Source organism: Natrix helvetica, assembly GCF_964273705.1.
Source record: "Natrix helvetica genome assembly, chromosome: 1".
NCBI lineage: Eukaryota > Metazoa > Chordata > Lepidosauria > Squamata > Natricidae > Natrix > Natrix helvetica.
In genome coordinates this window covers 260,700,583-260,713,491 of record NC_138548.1, presented here as the reverse complement: position 1 = coordinate 260,713,491, position 12,909 = coordinate 260,700,583, and the positions used below count along the sequence as shown (strand labels likewise).

Below are 12,909 nucleotides of genomic sequence, written 5' to 3'. Positions count from 1 at the left end.
TAAATCTATTACAACACAAATTTTAAAAAAGCTCATTATCTTTGTAGTATTGGGACACAACATCTAATTTATAATGTCTGCTTAAATTAATTGGCCATTAGAATATTGGGAAAATTAGATTTTGACTTAAGTGACACAGCATATTTAGCTTCTGATTAATGTTGGAAAATTGCCTGATTTAACAGCTTAAGGAGATTTCCCTTTTGATGCGTGACTGATAATTTGGTGCTCTATATCGCTTAGAAAGCATAGGAGGAGTTCAGAAATCAAAAACTCTAGCTTCTTTTGTTTTGTTTAATGCTGCTCCATTGGAGCTAGGCTCCCCCTTCAAAATGGTAGAGCAAGGGTTAATAGACTGAGCTTTTTGAAGAGCTCCAATGAAAGAATTGCAAATAAGGTAAGAAGAAGACAAGCCCATTGTAAACACATAAATTAACATGCAAGTGATCCTATAGATAAAGATTTTCTGTGACTGATGACCAAAGGTCTGTAGTGTCCTGATTTTAAGTATACCAAAAGGATTGAAGTTGTTTAGATCTTTATAATTGTAATAAGCCAATGTTTATACTAGAAACTAGTGAGACTCCTGAGTGAAATAACGGTAATTATATTTTTTACCTCCCCCCTCCACCCCTTAAAGCTTTTGGCAGTTTTGTTGGATGACTTAGGAACAAATAATCATTTAATTCTACACACAAGATTCATTGGTATATTAAAATGCTCTCATTTATTTTGTGAAAGCTAGGGTTCATAGAGCTCTTATGGTCACCCAACCGTACAATCTTTTTAAACAAAATTTAATCTACTAAATGGCTAATATTATTAACCCTTTAAGTTTTCATTTTTGGTATCGAGGCAGTAGTGTTTACCCCATCAGTTATATAATACTTTGGTACACTGAAACTAAAAAAAATACTTGAATAATCCATGCATCTTGATTTTTTAAATTTAAATTGAAATAGTATGATCTTTAGCACTGCTCTGAATTATAGGCTAATAAATATAGCATGAAAAATATGAATAGAAATTGATATAATCTAGCTCAGTACATTTACAATGGTACTGTCAAATTTCTTAAAATCTGGAAGTGTATATATCACATAAGACTAAAGGAAATATATGAATGCTGAGTTGCATTGTAGAGCCAAAATACAATCATGCTGCCAAATTTGTTGGCTGAATGGGAGATCAGACTGTGACCTTTTTCAACACAGCTTGGTTTATGATCTTTCTCCAGTTATAGCAGGATCAGATGCTAGAGTCCAAACATAGTTTTGCAGTCCAAAGTATAAGAAAATTAGAGATGTATAATCTTATGGATGTATTTAAAACATGCATATATAGGCTGCATTACTTTTTTGGTATACATAACTTCGTTGCATGGCAAACAGCCAATTTTTGAATCCAGTTTTTTCAGTGTCCTTATTCACATCACTTTTACTTCTGGTTTTTTATGTTATTATATAAAAAGTGTCTAATTTTATGTTACACCTCATAAAATTTAGTTCTAATCCAACTGATCTCTTTAAAACAGATGAACCTACCCGTTCTCTGAGTGGCTTGATCCTGAAGAACAATGTCAAAGCTCACTACCAGAGTTTTCCCCAGCCTGTTGCTGAATTCATTAAGCAAGAGTGTCTTAATAACATAGGGGATGCTTCTTCTCTTATAAGAGCTACAATTGGTGAGTAGCGGTAAGAAGCTGAGGATGAATTACAAACTACAATTAATCTCTGCAATGTTTTGGATCTGAAATGAGCTCTGGAGCATATTGGAATGTGAAAATAAGTGCTGTTTTAACCTGTAATTGTCAGCTAACTCTGCAAATTGGAACTTGTTTACCTCTCTCTGTGTATAGGAAGACTTGTAAAAAGTAGGTGACAGGGCTTATCAGACATGAATCAAGTGGACTTTGTAAACTGGATTTGTTGGTATAGACCTTAGTCATAGTATAGAGTATCTCTTTGCGGGCAAAATATATAATGTAAACTGTAAAATTTTATTTATTTCCAATTGTGGCTCTCCAAAAACATGTAGCATAGAGGATTTGCACATTTTGTTTTCATTACCTATAAATAATAGTTATGCCTCCTAGTATGTCTCAGTGGCTTTAAGAGTCTTAGCATGTTTTCTGTTAGATTAGTTGGGGAATCAACAGCTCTTGGCTCCAGTAAATAATAGGTAACGAGCATGTTGGATCTTAAGTAGAAAATCCATTTTTATAGCAAACATTATAAAATCAAAGTTCTTATATGAGAAATTGGCTTGTGAGATGATCTTATCGTTTGTTGTTTCTTTTGGCAGGTATTCTTATAACAACAATTGCTTCCAAAGGAGAATTGCAGATGTGGCCAGAGCTTCTGCCCCAACTCTGCAATTTACTTAATTCTGAAGATTACAACACATGTGAAGTGAGTCTGGCAACTGCATAGAATTATTTGATGGCTTGAGCCAGCAAGATGGTCTTAACTGCGGCTATAGAATGTATAGATTTGGCATTGAAATTTTCCTAAGAAAGCTAGTGTAAGTGATGCCAGAGGCCATATTTTATTTAGTGTGTTAAGGATTTTTCAGTTATTTCTAGGTATAGTATATTAATATATTGGACTTCTAATTTATTAGTCACTTCCTGTTCATTGGAATCCTATGTCTTCTCAGTAATCAGCTATTGTGAGTTTACTCTTTCTGATCAATAAACATCAGAGTCCCTCTGTGAGGGACATGACAGTTTTAAAATGACAGACAGACAGACAGACAAAGTTTCCCCTCTCAGTCGTGTCCAACGCTAGGGGGCGGTGCTCATCTCTGATTCACAGCCAAAGAGCCAGTGTTGTGTGAAGACATTTCCATGGTCACGTGGCCAGTATAACTATGCTCAAAGTGTACACATCATTGTTACTTTCCCACCAAAATGGTAACTATTTATCTACTTGCATTTGCATGCTTTTAAACTGTTAGGTTAGCAGGAGCTGGGGCCAGTAACAGAAGTTCTTGAATGCCAACCTTGCTGTCCACAAGCCTGGTATCTTAATTGCTTGGTGCTTGTGCCCCTCTAATATAGATAACAGGATAAGATAAAATATTGATGTTTTCAGGATTTATGAAGTTAAGTGAATAAAAGCCTAGCTGGTATTAGATAGTGTTCATAATTTTTGAAGATGTAATGTCATATTTCAGAAATGTGTTCTTGCTGTACACAATGTGATGCAAGTAGTACAGGTAGTCCTTGACTTATAACCAGTTCAATAAACCCATCCTCAAAGTTATGACAGTTTCCTCACCCCCTACCCCACATCATGTGATTGCATTTTGGGAGCTTGGCAACTGACCTGCATTTACAACAGGTTGCAGCACCCTGCAGTCACATGACTGCATTTTTTTTCTCTTTCTAGCAAAACCCTCACCCATTCAGAAGAATAGATTGGCTTAATGACAACACAATTCACTTTATGACCATTCTAAAAAGAGTTGTAAAAGTCACATCTGCCTTGGCTTACTATCTGAATGATTTATGACTGAAATTCAGAGCTCCATTGTGGCTGTAATTTGAGTACTACCTGTACTTTTGTTTTACTGTGCAATTTTTCATCGTAAAGCTTCATAGTTAAAATGGGAGGGGTGTAAAAATAGAGAGTTGGGCAGTATCATGTCCAACTGTTACCCTAAAAAAATTCAGGTTAAACATTTTGCATCTTGGAAATATGGATATTCTAAGAATATATCCAAGTGCTCCCTGTTTTTACTGCTAAAAAAGTTTTTTTTTAAAAAATAACAATCCAATTGGTACTCCTCCTGCAATCTCTTTAGCGATTTAGCCACTAGAATGGCACATAACCAGGTTGTTGCGTAGGAAGTCTGGCTCTGTGTAAGAGGACAACACGTTCCTTCAAATTGGCAGTTTGTCTCTTTTCTCTGGCACAGACTGAATACCGCTCATGTTAGAAAAGCAATTTGAGGAGCTAAGCCAAGCTGCATTCAAATGAATTTTAGATGCTGTTTGCCTGTTTTTCATTTCCATACGTTTATTACTAAATGTTACAATGCTCTATAGGGGGCATTTGGTGCCTTACAGAAGATCTGTGAAGATTCTGCTGAGCTCTTGGACAGCGATGCTCTCAACCGGCCTCTTAATGTCATGATCCCAAAGTTCCTTCAGTTCTTCAAGCATTGCAGTCCCAAAATTAGGCATGTATCTGTTCTAACATCAATGAAACATTTAGTGGAATGTGCCATTTCTGATTAAAATTAAAGTAGTTAAAGCTTTTTGTAATATATTTACTGCTTTTTGATTGAATAAACTAAAAGCGTATTGCTATCTAATTTCAAATATTTTTTTCTGTCACAAAATTAGTAGTAGGTTTGGCAAGCAGCTCAGGTATCTAAACTAGTCTTACTGATCTTTGGAGTCTCTGATTGGGTTGATTTCCAATTCTCAGTTTTCTTAGCAATCTGGAGAGTGCTGACAGTCAAGGTCCACCCATTACAATAATTAAGCATTGTGGGTGATTCAACCACAATTGTCTAAGTTCACATGATGTTAATCCATTAACAATGGTTTTGCAAAGTATAGTGATCAAGTCATATTAAAAAGAAAAGTCAAAACATCTCATAGTTTAGTGTAATAGGTGAATCTAGATAGAAGCTTCATAAACTGATGAAAGTAAGCCAAAATTTCTGGTTGAAATAAATCAGGAAATAAATGAGTAGCATAAATGGAAGCACTCCCTTCTTCATGGGATTTTTCTTTCTTTCTTTCTTTACAAGTAATGGAACTAAATAGAAGCCACCATTAACTGTAGGTGTCTAGTTTACACATAACAAGTGATAGAGTAAATTGTTAATAATAATAGATATGTGACCAATGAGTTTTGCATCATGAATTGCTTGGAATACTGTTTTCAATTTTAAAAAAATGTTCATAATGGCAGTTTTTAGATTAGGCCCCTTGATTACATAAACAGAAAAGCGAAGTTGGTAGAAAGTGCAGCTTGTCATATCCAGGCTTCCATAAGCAAGATTCTTCTCTGAATGTTCCCGTCAGAGTGCCAAGTGTGAAGAAGAACATTTATTGTTATATAGTGACATATTTTAATCTTTGGAACTATCCTTGTAACATAGTTACCATTTTAATAATGTAAAAATATTTCTATCGTGTTAGGCTTTAATAGAATCAATCAAATTACTGTTTTTATCATTAGTTTTACTGTTAATTATTTTCATAGTATATTTACTATTATTAAAATAGTATATTTGATATATATTAAAATAGTGTATTAATAAAATTAAAAAAAATTAAAATACAGTTACAAACCAATCCTTAATTCTTAGGATTACATTGCAAAAGAGCACTATACTATAGTTTCCTTCTACTGACCTTGGTGGGTTTTTTTCACGGAATGCAGTGGGCATTGACAAGCATGGGTCCTTCCTCTGAAGGTGACTGCTGGGAAACAAGCATCCATTGTTGTAAAATTATATTTTGCACATCATGCTTCAAAATTGTTTAAACATATTATACTGAATAAATCAAAACCAGTGTTATATACAAAGCAAAAATTAAATAAATTGCATGAGGGCTTTGTGCAATAAGCAAACTCAGTTGTGTCCGGCTTCATTTGGATATAGAAATTTAATACTTAGCGAATGTTCAGATCTTAACAGAATTTTGCTAAGTTTCTTAAAGTTAGATCTATTTCTTATTTCACATTGTACAAGAGCAGCAAAATTAGGAAACCGTTTTAAAACAGAATATTTTCTTTTAAAAACCTCCCAACATTCATTATGATTATACTAATATTATTCAATGGTTTGTAAAATTAATTTGTAGAATTAAGAGTTGTACTTGAAGGAATATTAGTTTGTAAGTTTTAATTTTGAAGGCTTTTTGGGGGGAGAGAAAACAAAAATTGGAAGTAAATAATTTCATTTTTGAATAGAAAATACAGGTAGTCCCCAACTTGCAACATTTCATTTATTGACTGATCGAAGTTACAACGGCATTGAAAAAAGTGCCTTATGACTGTTTTTCACACTTATGACTTTGCAGCATCTCAGTGTGATATGATCAAAACGGTCACATAATCACTTTTTGACATGCAAAGTCAATGGGGAAGCCATATTCACTTATAACTGTGTAACCTAACAACTGCAGTGATTCACTTAATAACTGACAAGAAAGGTTGTAAAATGGGGCAAAAGTCATTTAACAAATGTCTCATTTAGCAACAGAAAAGTTGGGCTCAATTTTGGCCATAAGTTGAGAACTACTTGTAGAAATAAGTAAAGATAATTATTTTGTTAAGTCTGATCTATTTTTATAACAAATTATTGGTTGTCCAGAACTTGAGATTATACCATGTTGTTACTAAATTACTGAAGTCAATAGCAAAGGCTAAACCAAATATTTTTAAGCTGTTGTTTTTGTTCCTTAGGTCGCATGCTATTGCTTGTGTCAACCAGTTCATCATGGAGAGGGCCCAGGCCTTGATGGATAACATAGATACATTTATCGAGGTGAGAGGAATTATCCTAGGCAATGGTTGTTTTGAAGGTTGAGGTTTTATAGTCCACTTATATATTAGGTGTTCTATAGACTCTTTAGTATTATAAATTTAAAGTACAGTTGGGTAATTTCCAAATCCCTTTTCTCCAACTCCCAGATTCCTTCCAATTTGCAGCACTTCCTGTATAACTTTGGTGAGCAACTATAATAAACTGATAAATTTCTGATAGACTTTATGGACTTCTAAAAATTAAAAATGCATCCTTAAAATTAAGGCAAAAGTCTCATTGAAATATCATTATAACATAACACTTTATAGATGGAAGGGAAAACCTGTAGCTCCTGACTTCCTGAGCTTTCCCAAATCCAGGTAAATTCTCTTCTTTAATTAAGGATAAATCACTTCATCTTAAATAAAAAAGAAGTCTGTGAACATCTTCCAGAGGTTTTTTTCTGATTATTATAGTTTTTGGATCAAGTATCCTGAAACTGGAAACATACCAAATGTTTTCTGTATCTGAACAATGATGGGGAGAAGCGGTGGAATTATTTTTTGGAAATTTATTTACTGGCTGATGTGTAGCTGAGGAGGCCTCAAAATTTTAAGAAATGCCAAGGGATTTCAGAGCAAAGTTTGTCAGTGGATCAGATTTTGTTCTGTGATTGTTATATTTGTCTACTACTGTAACAAAAGGGAGTATCGGGTCTTTTTTTTTTTTTTTTTTTTTTTTTTTTGCTAGTGCTTTATAATATTTCTTAAAGGAAGATAAGAATTTCAACATTTGCATCCTTAGCTTTCTACTTTTTAGTAATTTTACTGCAGTTAGGTACATATCCATAGTCAGAGGCAACCTTAGAAAACTGTGCAGTACAAAGAGAAAGGTATTTGGTTCTTAATACCAACATATTCCTTACCTAAATTTAGATAAATATAATATGGCCTCAACAATGTATACTGAGGTCACTGTTTTGCTGTCTTGGGCTACCTCTGTACTTGAAAATGTGCAGACAGTGTCTGTGAAAAACTTTAATATTCATAGTGTACAACCAACAGTAAGCTTGAAACTTTTCTGTTTTCTTTCTGTATACACTTGTTTTTGCTTTACTAACTTCATTGTCACCATGTGTTCATTTGTTAGAAATACTACTTGCACTTGGCTTGAGTTGTATGCGAAAAAAATGCATTTCTGTATGAATGGCAAAGAACACAGATTGTAATGTTTTTCTGCATAGGAAGGAAGATTTTTCTCTCTAGGCTACAACAGTTCTTGGAGATCCAAGTATTTACCCAGTTGTTGAAGATGGCATTGGATTCATGACTTAAAATAACTTTTCCTCATTCTTGGCAGCACTTATTTGCCTTGGCAGTAGATGAAGATCCTGAGGTTCGAAAGAATGTTTGTAGAGCATTAGTAATGCTGCTAGAAGTGCGAATTGACCGACTGATCCCTCACATGCATAGTATCATCCAAGTAAGTACTCTTGCTTTGAACAGGTCCCTGTAAACCAATGATAGCAAACCTACCACATGCATGTCAGAGGTGACATGCTACAACATTTTGAGTGTCATGTAGCATTTATCGATACCTGACAACTATTCACCCTGTTGATATTTATCAAATATAAAGTTTACGATGATTACCAACGAAACTGAAAGAACAAAAATGCAAAAAACATGTGACCCTGCACCATCCAGTCTAACATTTTGTCTACTTGTATAGCTCCACTGAAAGGTTCATTCTCACTTACTTATACTACCTACGTGATAAGTCACAAGCAAATACGTATCAGGTCACTACCAAATACAGGTAGTCTTCAACTTACAACCATAATTGAGCCCAAAGTTTCTACTGCTAAGTAAGCCATTTGTTAAGTGAGTATTTCTCCATTTACAACCTTTCTTGCCACAATAGTTAAGTGAACCATTACAGCTGTTAATTTAGTACACAGTTGTTAAGTGAATCTGGCTTCCCCATTGACTGCTTGTCGGAAGATTGCAAAAGGTGATCGCATGACCCCAGAACACTCATAAATATGAGTCAGCTGCCAAGCGGCTGAATTTTGGTCATGTGGCCATGGGGATGCTGCAACAGTTACAGTTTTCACACAGTAAGTGTGAAAAACAGTCATAAGGCATTTTTTAAAGTGCGGTTGAAACTTCAAACAGTTACTAAATGAAATGTTGCAAGTTGCGGACTACTTGTATCCTCTATTCAAAAATGAAAATTATTTACTTCCAACCTTTGTTTTCTTTCTTCCCCAAAAGCCTTCAAAATTTAAACCCACAAACTAATACTCCTTCAAGTACAACTCTTAATTCTACAACAGGAGAAATTAATTAATTTTACAAGTCATTGAATAATAGTATAATCATAATGAATGTTGGAGAGTTTTTGAAAGAAAATATTTCAGAATGGTCACTAAACGAAGTGCAAAGGAGTACGTGCACTGCTTTTTGCAGAAAACACAAAGCAAAAAACTGTTTTCTTGAATCAAAGCTTTTATGTCACGTGGTTTTGTCTGTTACAGTATATGCTTGAGAGGACTCAGGACAGTGATGAAAATGTGGCATTGGAAGCATGTGAATTCTGGCTGACATTGGCTGAGCAACCCATCTGCAAAGAGGTGTTGTCTTCACCTCTAGTACAGTGAGTAATTTAATAGCGGCAGTAGTGCCGGTCTACTTTTGATCCATGAACTTTGTTTTCATGGAGTAAGTGATTGATATTTACATTGTGAAAATGTGCAGATGATTCCACTATTGTATCCTTCTTAACAGAAGCTTTATGCAAGAAAGGAGGCAGAGTAAGACTTAGCTGCCACTAAGCTAATTTTGCTTATCTCAGTTTCAACTACTGTAGGCTGAATAGTTTATATTAAAACTATATATTAAACATATATAGCTTAATGTATATGTTTGTGAGCTTTCTTTAGAAAAACTAATACAATAAAATAACAGAATATAGAAATGAAAATAGTTAATATATATCCCTTTGGTTATGAGAAATAGTCCGCAACTATTTTATTCCAGATGGATAGTATCTCTCACCATAAACTAAACTTTAGACTTCACCAAGCTAACTGTCACTGTACTAGTTATTAATTAGAAAGATGGGACAAGATGGTTGGCCATACTTTTCTAAGCAAATCTATCTTCATATTTCAGCAAGTGAAATTGAACTTGCATATCTTCGCATGTCATTTAGATTGCTTCTTATAGGACTGAGCATAAGACTTGAATACTCTTTCCATAACTGGAAAGAAGAAAAATATTTTAAAATTGCCCATCAATTGCTATTGCCCAGCTATTACCAACTGCCATTGGGAGACTATTGCCCATCAATTACTATGCATACTTGTTATATTCCTATCTCACATATTAATATGAATTTATTGTAAATGTATAGAATTATAGAATTAGAAAGGCAATCCCCTGTTCAGTGCAGAATACACTACAGTGTTTCTGATTCACCCTCTTTATGAAAGAGAAATCACCACATAATGTGATGGCATATTATCTGATTAATAGCTCTTACAGTTATAAAGTATTTCTGATTTCTGGCTTGAACCACCTTTGTAGCTTTAACCCGCTAGATCTGATCTTGCCCTAGGGCAGTGGTTCTCAACCTGTGGTCTGCAGACCCTGAGGGTCTGTGATGTCATCACTGGGGGTCCACAAAATCTTGAAGAAATGTTATTTAAATCTCGAGTTAAGTCTTGGGGATCCACAGCCATGGTCCGTGGCCACAAAAGGTATTTAAAAGGGTCCGTGGTGAAGAAATGGTTGAGAACCAGTGCCCTATAATGTCTATCACTTTTTTTAAATCACAACCCAAGTCTGAATGGAGTTTATAATTTACTATTACGTACTGTAGTTGCTTGCCTAACAACAGAGGCCATGATATCTTGTCTTTAGAAAAAGTTCAAATGTTTTTAAACTTTCAGATGCTATTGAAATGCAAATCATACATTTTCATTCCTATTTGTCACAGCTCTTGTTATCTTTATTGTTCTGGGTAAAATTTTCACCTGATAAACTAATCTATCTCATTTTCTTTTAACAGATTGATTCCTATTTTGGTGAAGGGCATGAAATATTCAGAAATCGACATCATATTGTTGAAGGTATTACTTTGACCATCCAAACAATTTAGGAATACTATACTGCTTAGTTTCTTGATACTTTTTCCTTTCTGACTTTTTACCACTATTCATAGTTCTTTACTAAGCCAAGTTAATTAAAATGATATTATTCTGTGTTGTATAGTAGCTTCAATACTGCTTCATTGTTTTTTATGCCGTTGTTACTGCTGAACATCTATCCTGGTGTAGTGGAAAAAAGATAGTAAACATTTCTATGAAACTGAAAAAGTACATTATTGGTTGCCAAAAATGTAATACACACATACACTGTATAAACATACTGATCCCTTCATGTCAGTTTTGACTCCTGGACTAATCCTTGTAGTTTTTTGGCAAGTTTTTTCCAGAAGTGGTTTGCCATTGCCTTCTTCCAAGGGCTGAAAAAGTGACACCCAGGCTCATCTAGCTGGCTTTTTATCTTAAGGCAGGATTAGAACTCCTGGTCTAGCCTTGTGTTATAACTTCTAGCCTTGTGCCTTAACTACTACACCAAACTGGTAATCATAGTTTATATATCAGGTAACCAAAAAAAGTTATCAGCAATAAGTCAGATGGTATAGATTTTTGCCTCTTAAAGAAAGTTATAACATACACTATATTGCCAAAAGTATTCACTCACAACAGTCTGATTATGTGGATGGGTGAGCGAATACTTTTGGCAATATAGTATATTTGTAAATACAAGAAAAAGGCTGAGCAAATGCATTTATGGAAATGATGCATGACCTTCAACCTGACAGCAATGATGGGTTGTTATATTCGTACTGTCTGATCCATAGCAGCATTGTCTGAAGCCTCTTGAGGAACTTGTAGTTCACTTCATTCTATCAGATGTTTGTCAGCATTTTGAAGTATGAGTTCCATGGTCTTTGTTGATTTCTTATCTGAATCTATTCTATACAGAGAGTAATTGGGTTTCAGAGAATAAGTCAGGTCTTTCATTGAAGGACCAGTGGGATGCTATACAGTGTTTTGCTTTCCTAGCAAAAGAGATTCCCTATCAAATGGGATTCTATAGGTTCTTTCCTCTCACTTACAGGGCGATGTGGAGGAGGATGAAGCTATCCCAGATAGTGAACAAGATATCAAACCTCGCTTTCATAAATCACGCACAGTTACTCTGCAGCACGAAGAGGAGCGGTTGCAGGATGAGGAAGATGGAGAGGATGAAGATGATGACGATGACACCCTGTCTGACTGGAATCTGAGTGCGTAGAGGAATTAGTATTAAACAGTGCTCTAGGGATCGAGAGGAGTAAAATATCAGGGATGTGGATTCTGGGAAATAGTGCACATGGGTCAAATGGAGAGAGTGCTATACTATGACCATTTTTTAACTTGAGCCCTGTATAGGTGAAACTGTTAGTGCGTTTTCTACTTTGCTGTTATATGGAGTTGGATGATAATTAGATGTAGAAAACACATTTTACTGGAAATCAGTTGTTACTCTTCTTTGTGGCTGCCTCTTTTTTAACTCTAATTTTACATCATCTTGGCAGGGACTTGAGAGAAGAGCATATACTTAATTTTCCAATATATACTGTTGAAGTTATAAATGAGTTTCTAGCAGGGTTTAGCGCAGAAGCTCTTTGTATTTATTGATGTGAAAAGGTTTTCTCCTTTCAGAATTCGTGTCATTTCCGTCACATGGCCCATTTCTTTTGCAGGGAAGTGTTCGGCTGCTGCCCTTGATGTGTTGGCCAATGTCTTTCGAGATGAGCTCCTCCCGCATCTGCTCCCACTACTCAAGGGGCTGCTTTTCCATCCTGAGTGGGTCATCAAAGAGTCTGGAATCCTTGTCTTAGGGGCGATTGCTGAAGGTGAATCTTGAAGTTATTAACTTAAACTAGAATTTATTTCTACTGAGGGACGTTAGTGATCACATTAAAAAAGCATGGAATTCACAATTTTAATAAGCTTACCTGAGTACGTCTAGATCATGTACTAAAAACATATTTTGCATTTCTAGGCTGCATGCAGGGCATGGTTCCTTATCTTCCTGAGCTGATTCCCCACTTGATCCAATGTCTGTCTGACAAGAAGGCCCTGGTGCGTTCCATTGCCTGCTGGACCCTCAGCCGCTATGCACATTGGGTTGTAAGCCAACCCCCAGACATGTATCTCAAGCCTCTGATGACAGAGTTGCTCAAAAGGATTCTTGACAGTAATAAAAGAGTGCAGGAGGCTGCTTGCAGGTAATCTGCTCCTGGAATGCGTCGGTTATCTGTGAAGGACAGCATTGGAGAACTAAGATTTTTTTTCTT

The 12,909-nt window shown here is 35.3% G+C and overlaps 1 protein-coding gene across 1 annotated transcript in view; it reads left to right on the top strand.

Annotated features, from left to right (window-relative positions):
- Window positions 1–12,909, top strand: part of TNPO2 (transportin 2) — a 30,754-nt gene that overhangs the window by 3,775 nt on the left and 14,070 nt on the right. Inside the window, exons 4-13 of the mRNA XM_081943429.1 lie at window positions 1,535–1,684; window positions 2,305–2,411; window positions 4,052–4,185; window positions 6,432–6,513; window positions 7,852–7,974; window positions 9,032–9,150; window positions 10,567–10,627; window positions 11,685–11,853; window positions 12,313–12,465; window positions 12,615–12,840. Of these exons, the coding sequence (XP_081799555.1) occupies window positions 1,535–1,684; window positions 2,305–2,411; window positions 4,052–4,185; window positions 6,432–6,513; window positions 7,852–7,974; window positions 9,032–9,150; window positions 10,567–10,627; window positions 11,685–11,853; window positions 12,313–12,465; window positions 12,615–12,840 (1,324 nt within the window). The remainder of the gene's footprint in view (window positions 1–1,534; window positions 1,685–2,304; window positions 2,412–4,051; window positions 4,186–6,431; window positions 6,514–7,851; window positions 7,975–9,031; window positions 9,151–10,566; window positions 10,628–11,684; window positions 11,854–12,312; window positions 12,466–12,614; window positions 12,841–12,909) is intronic.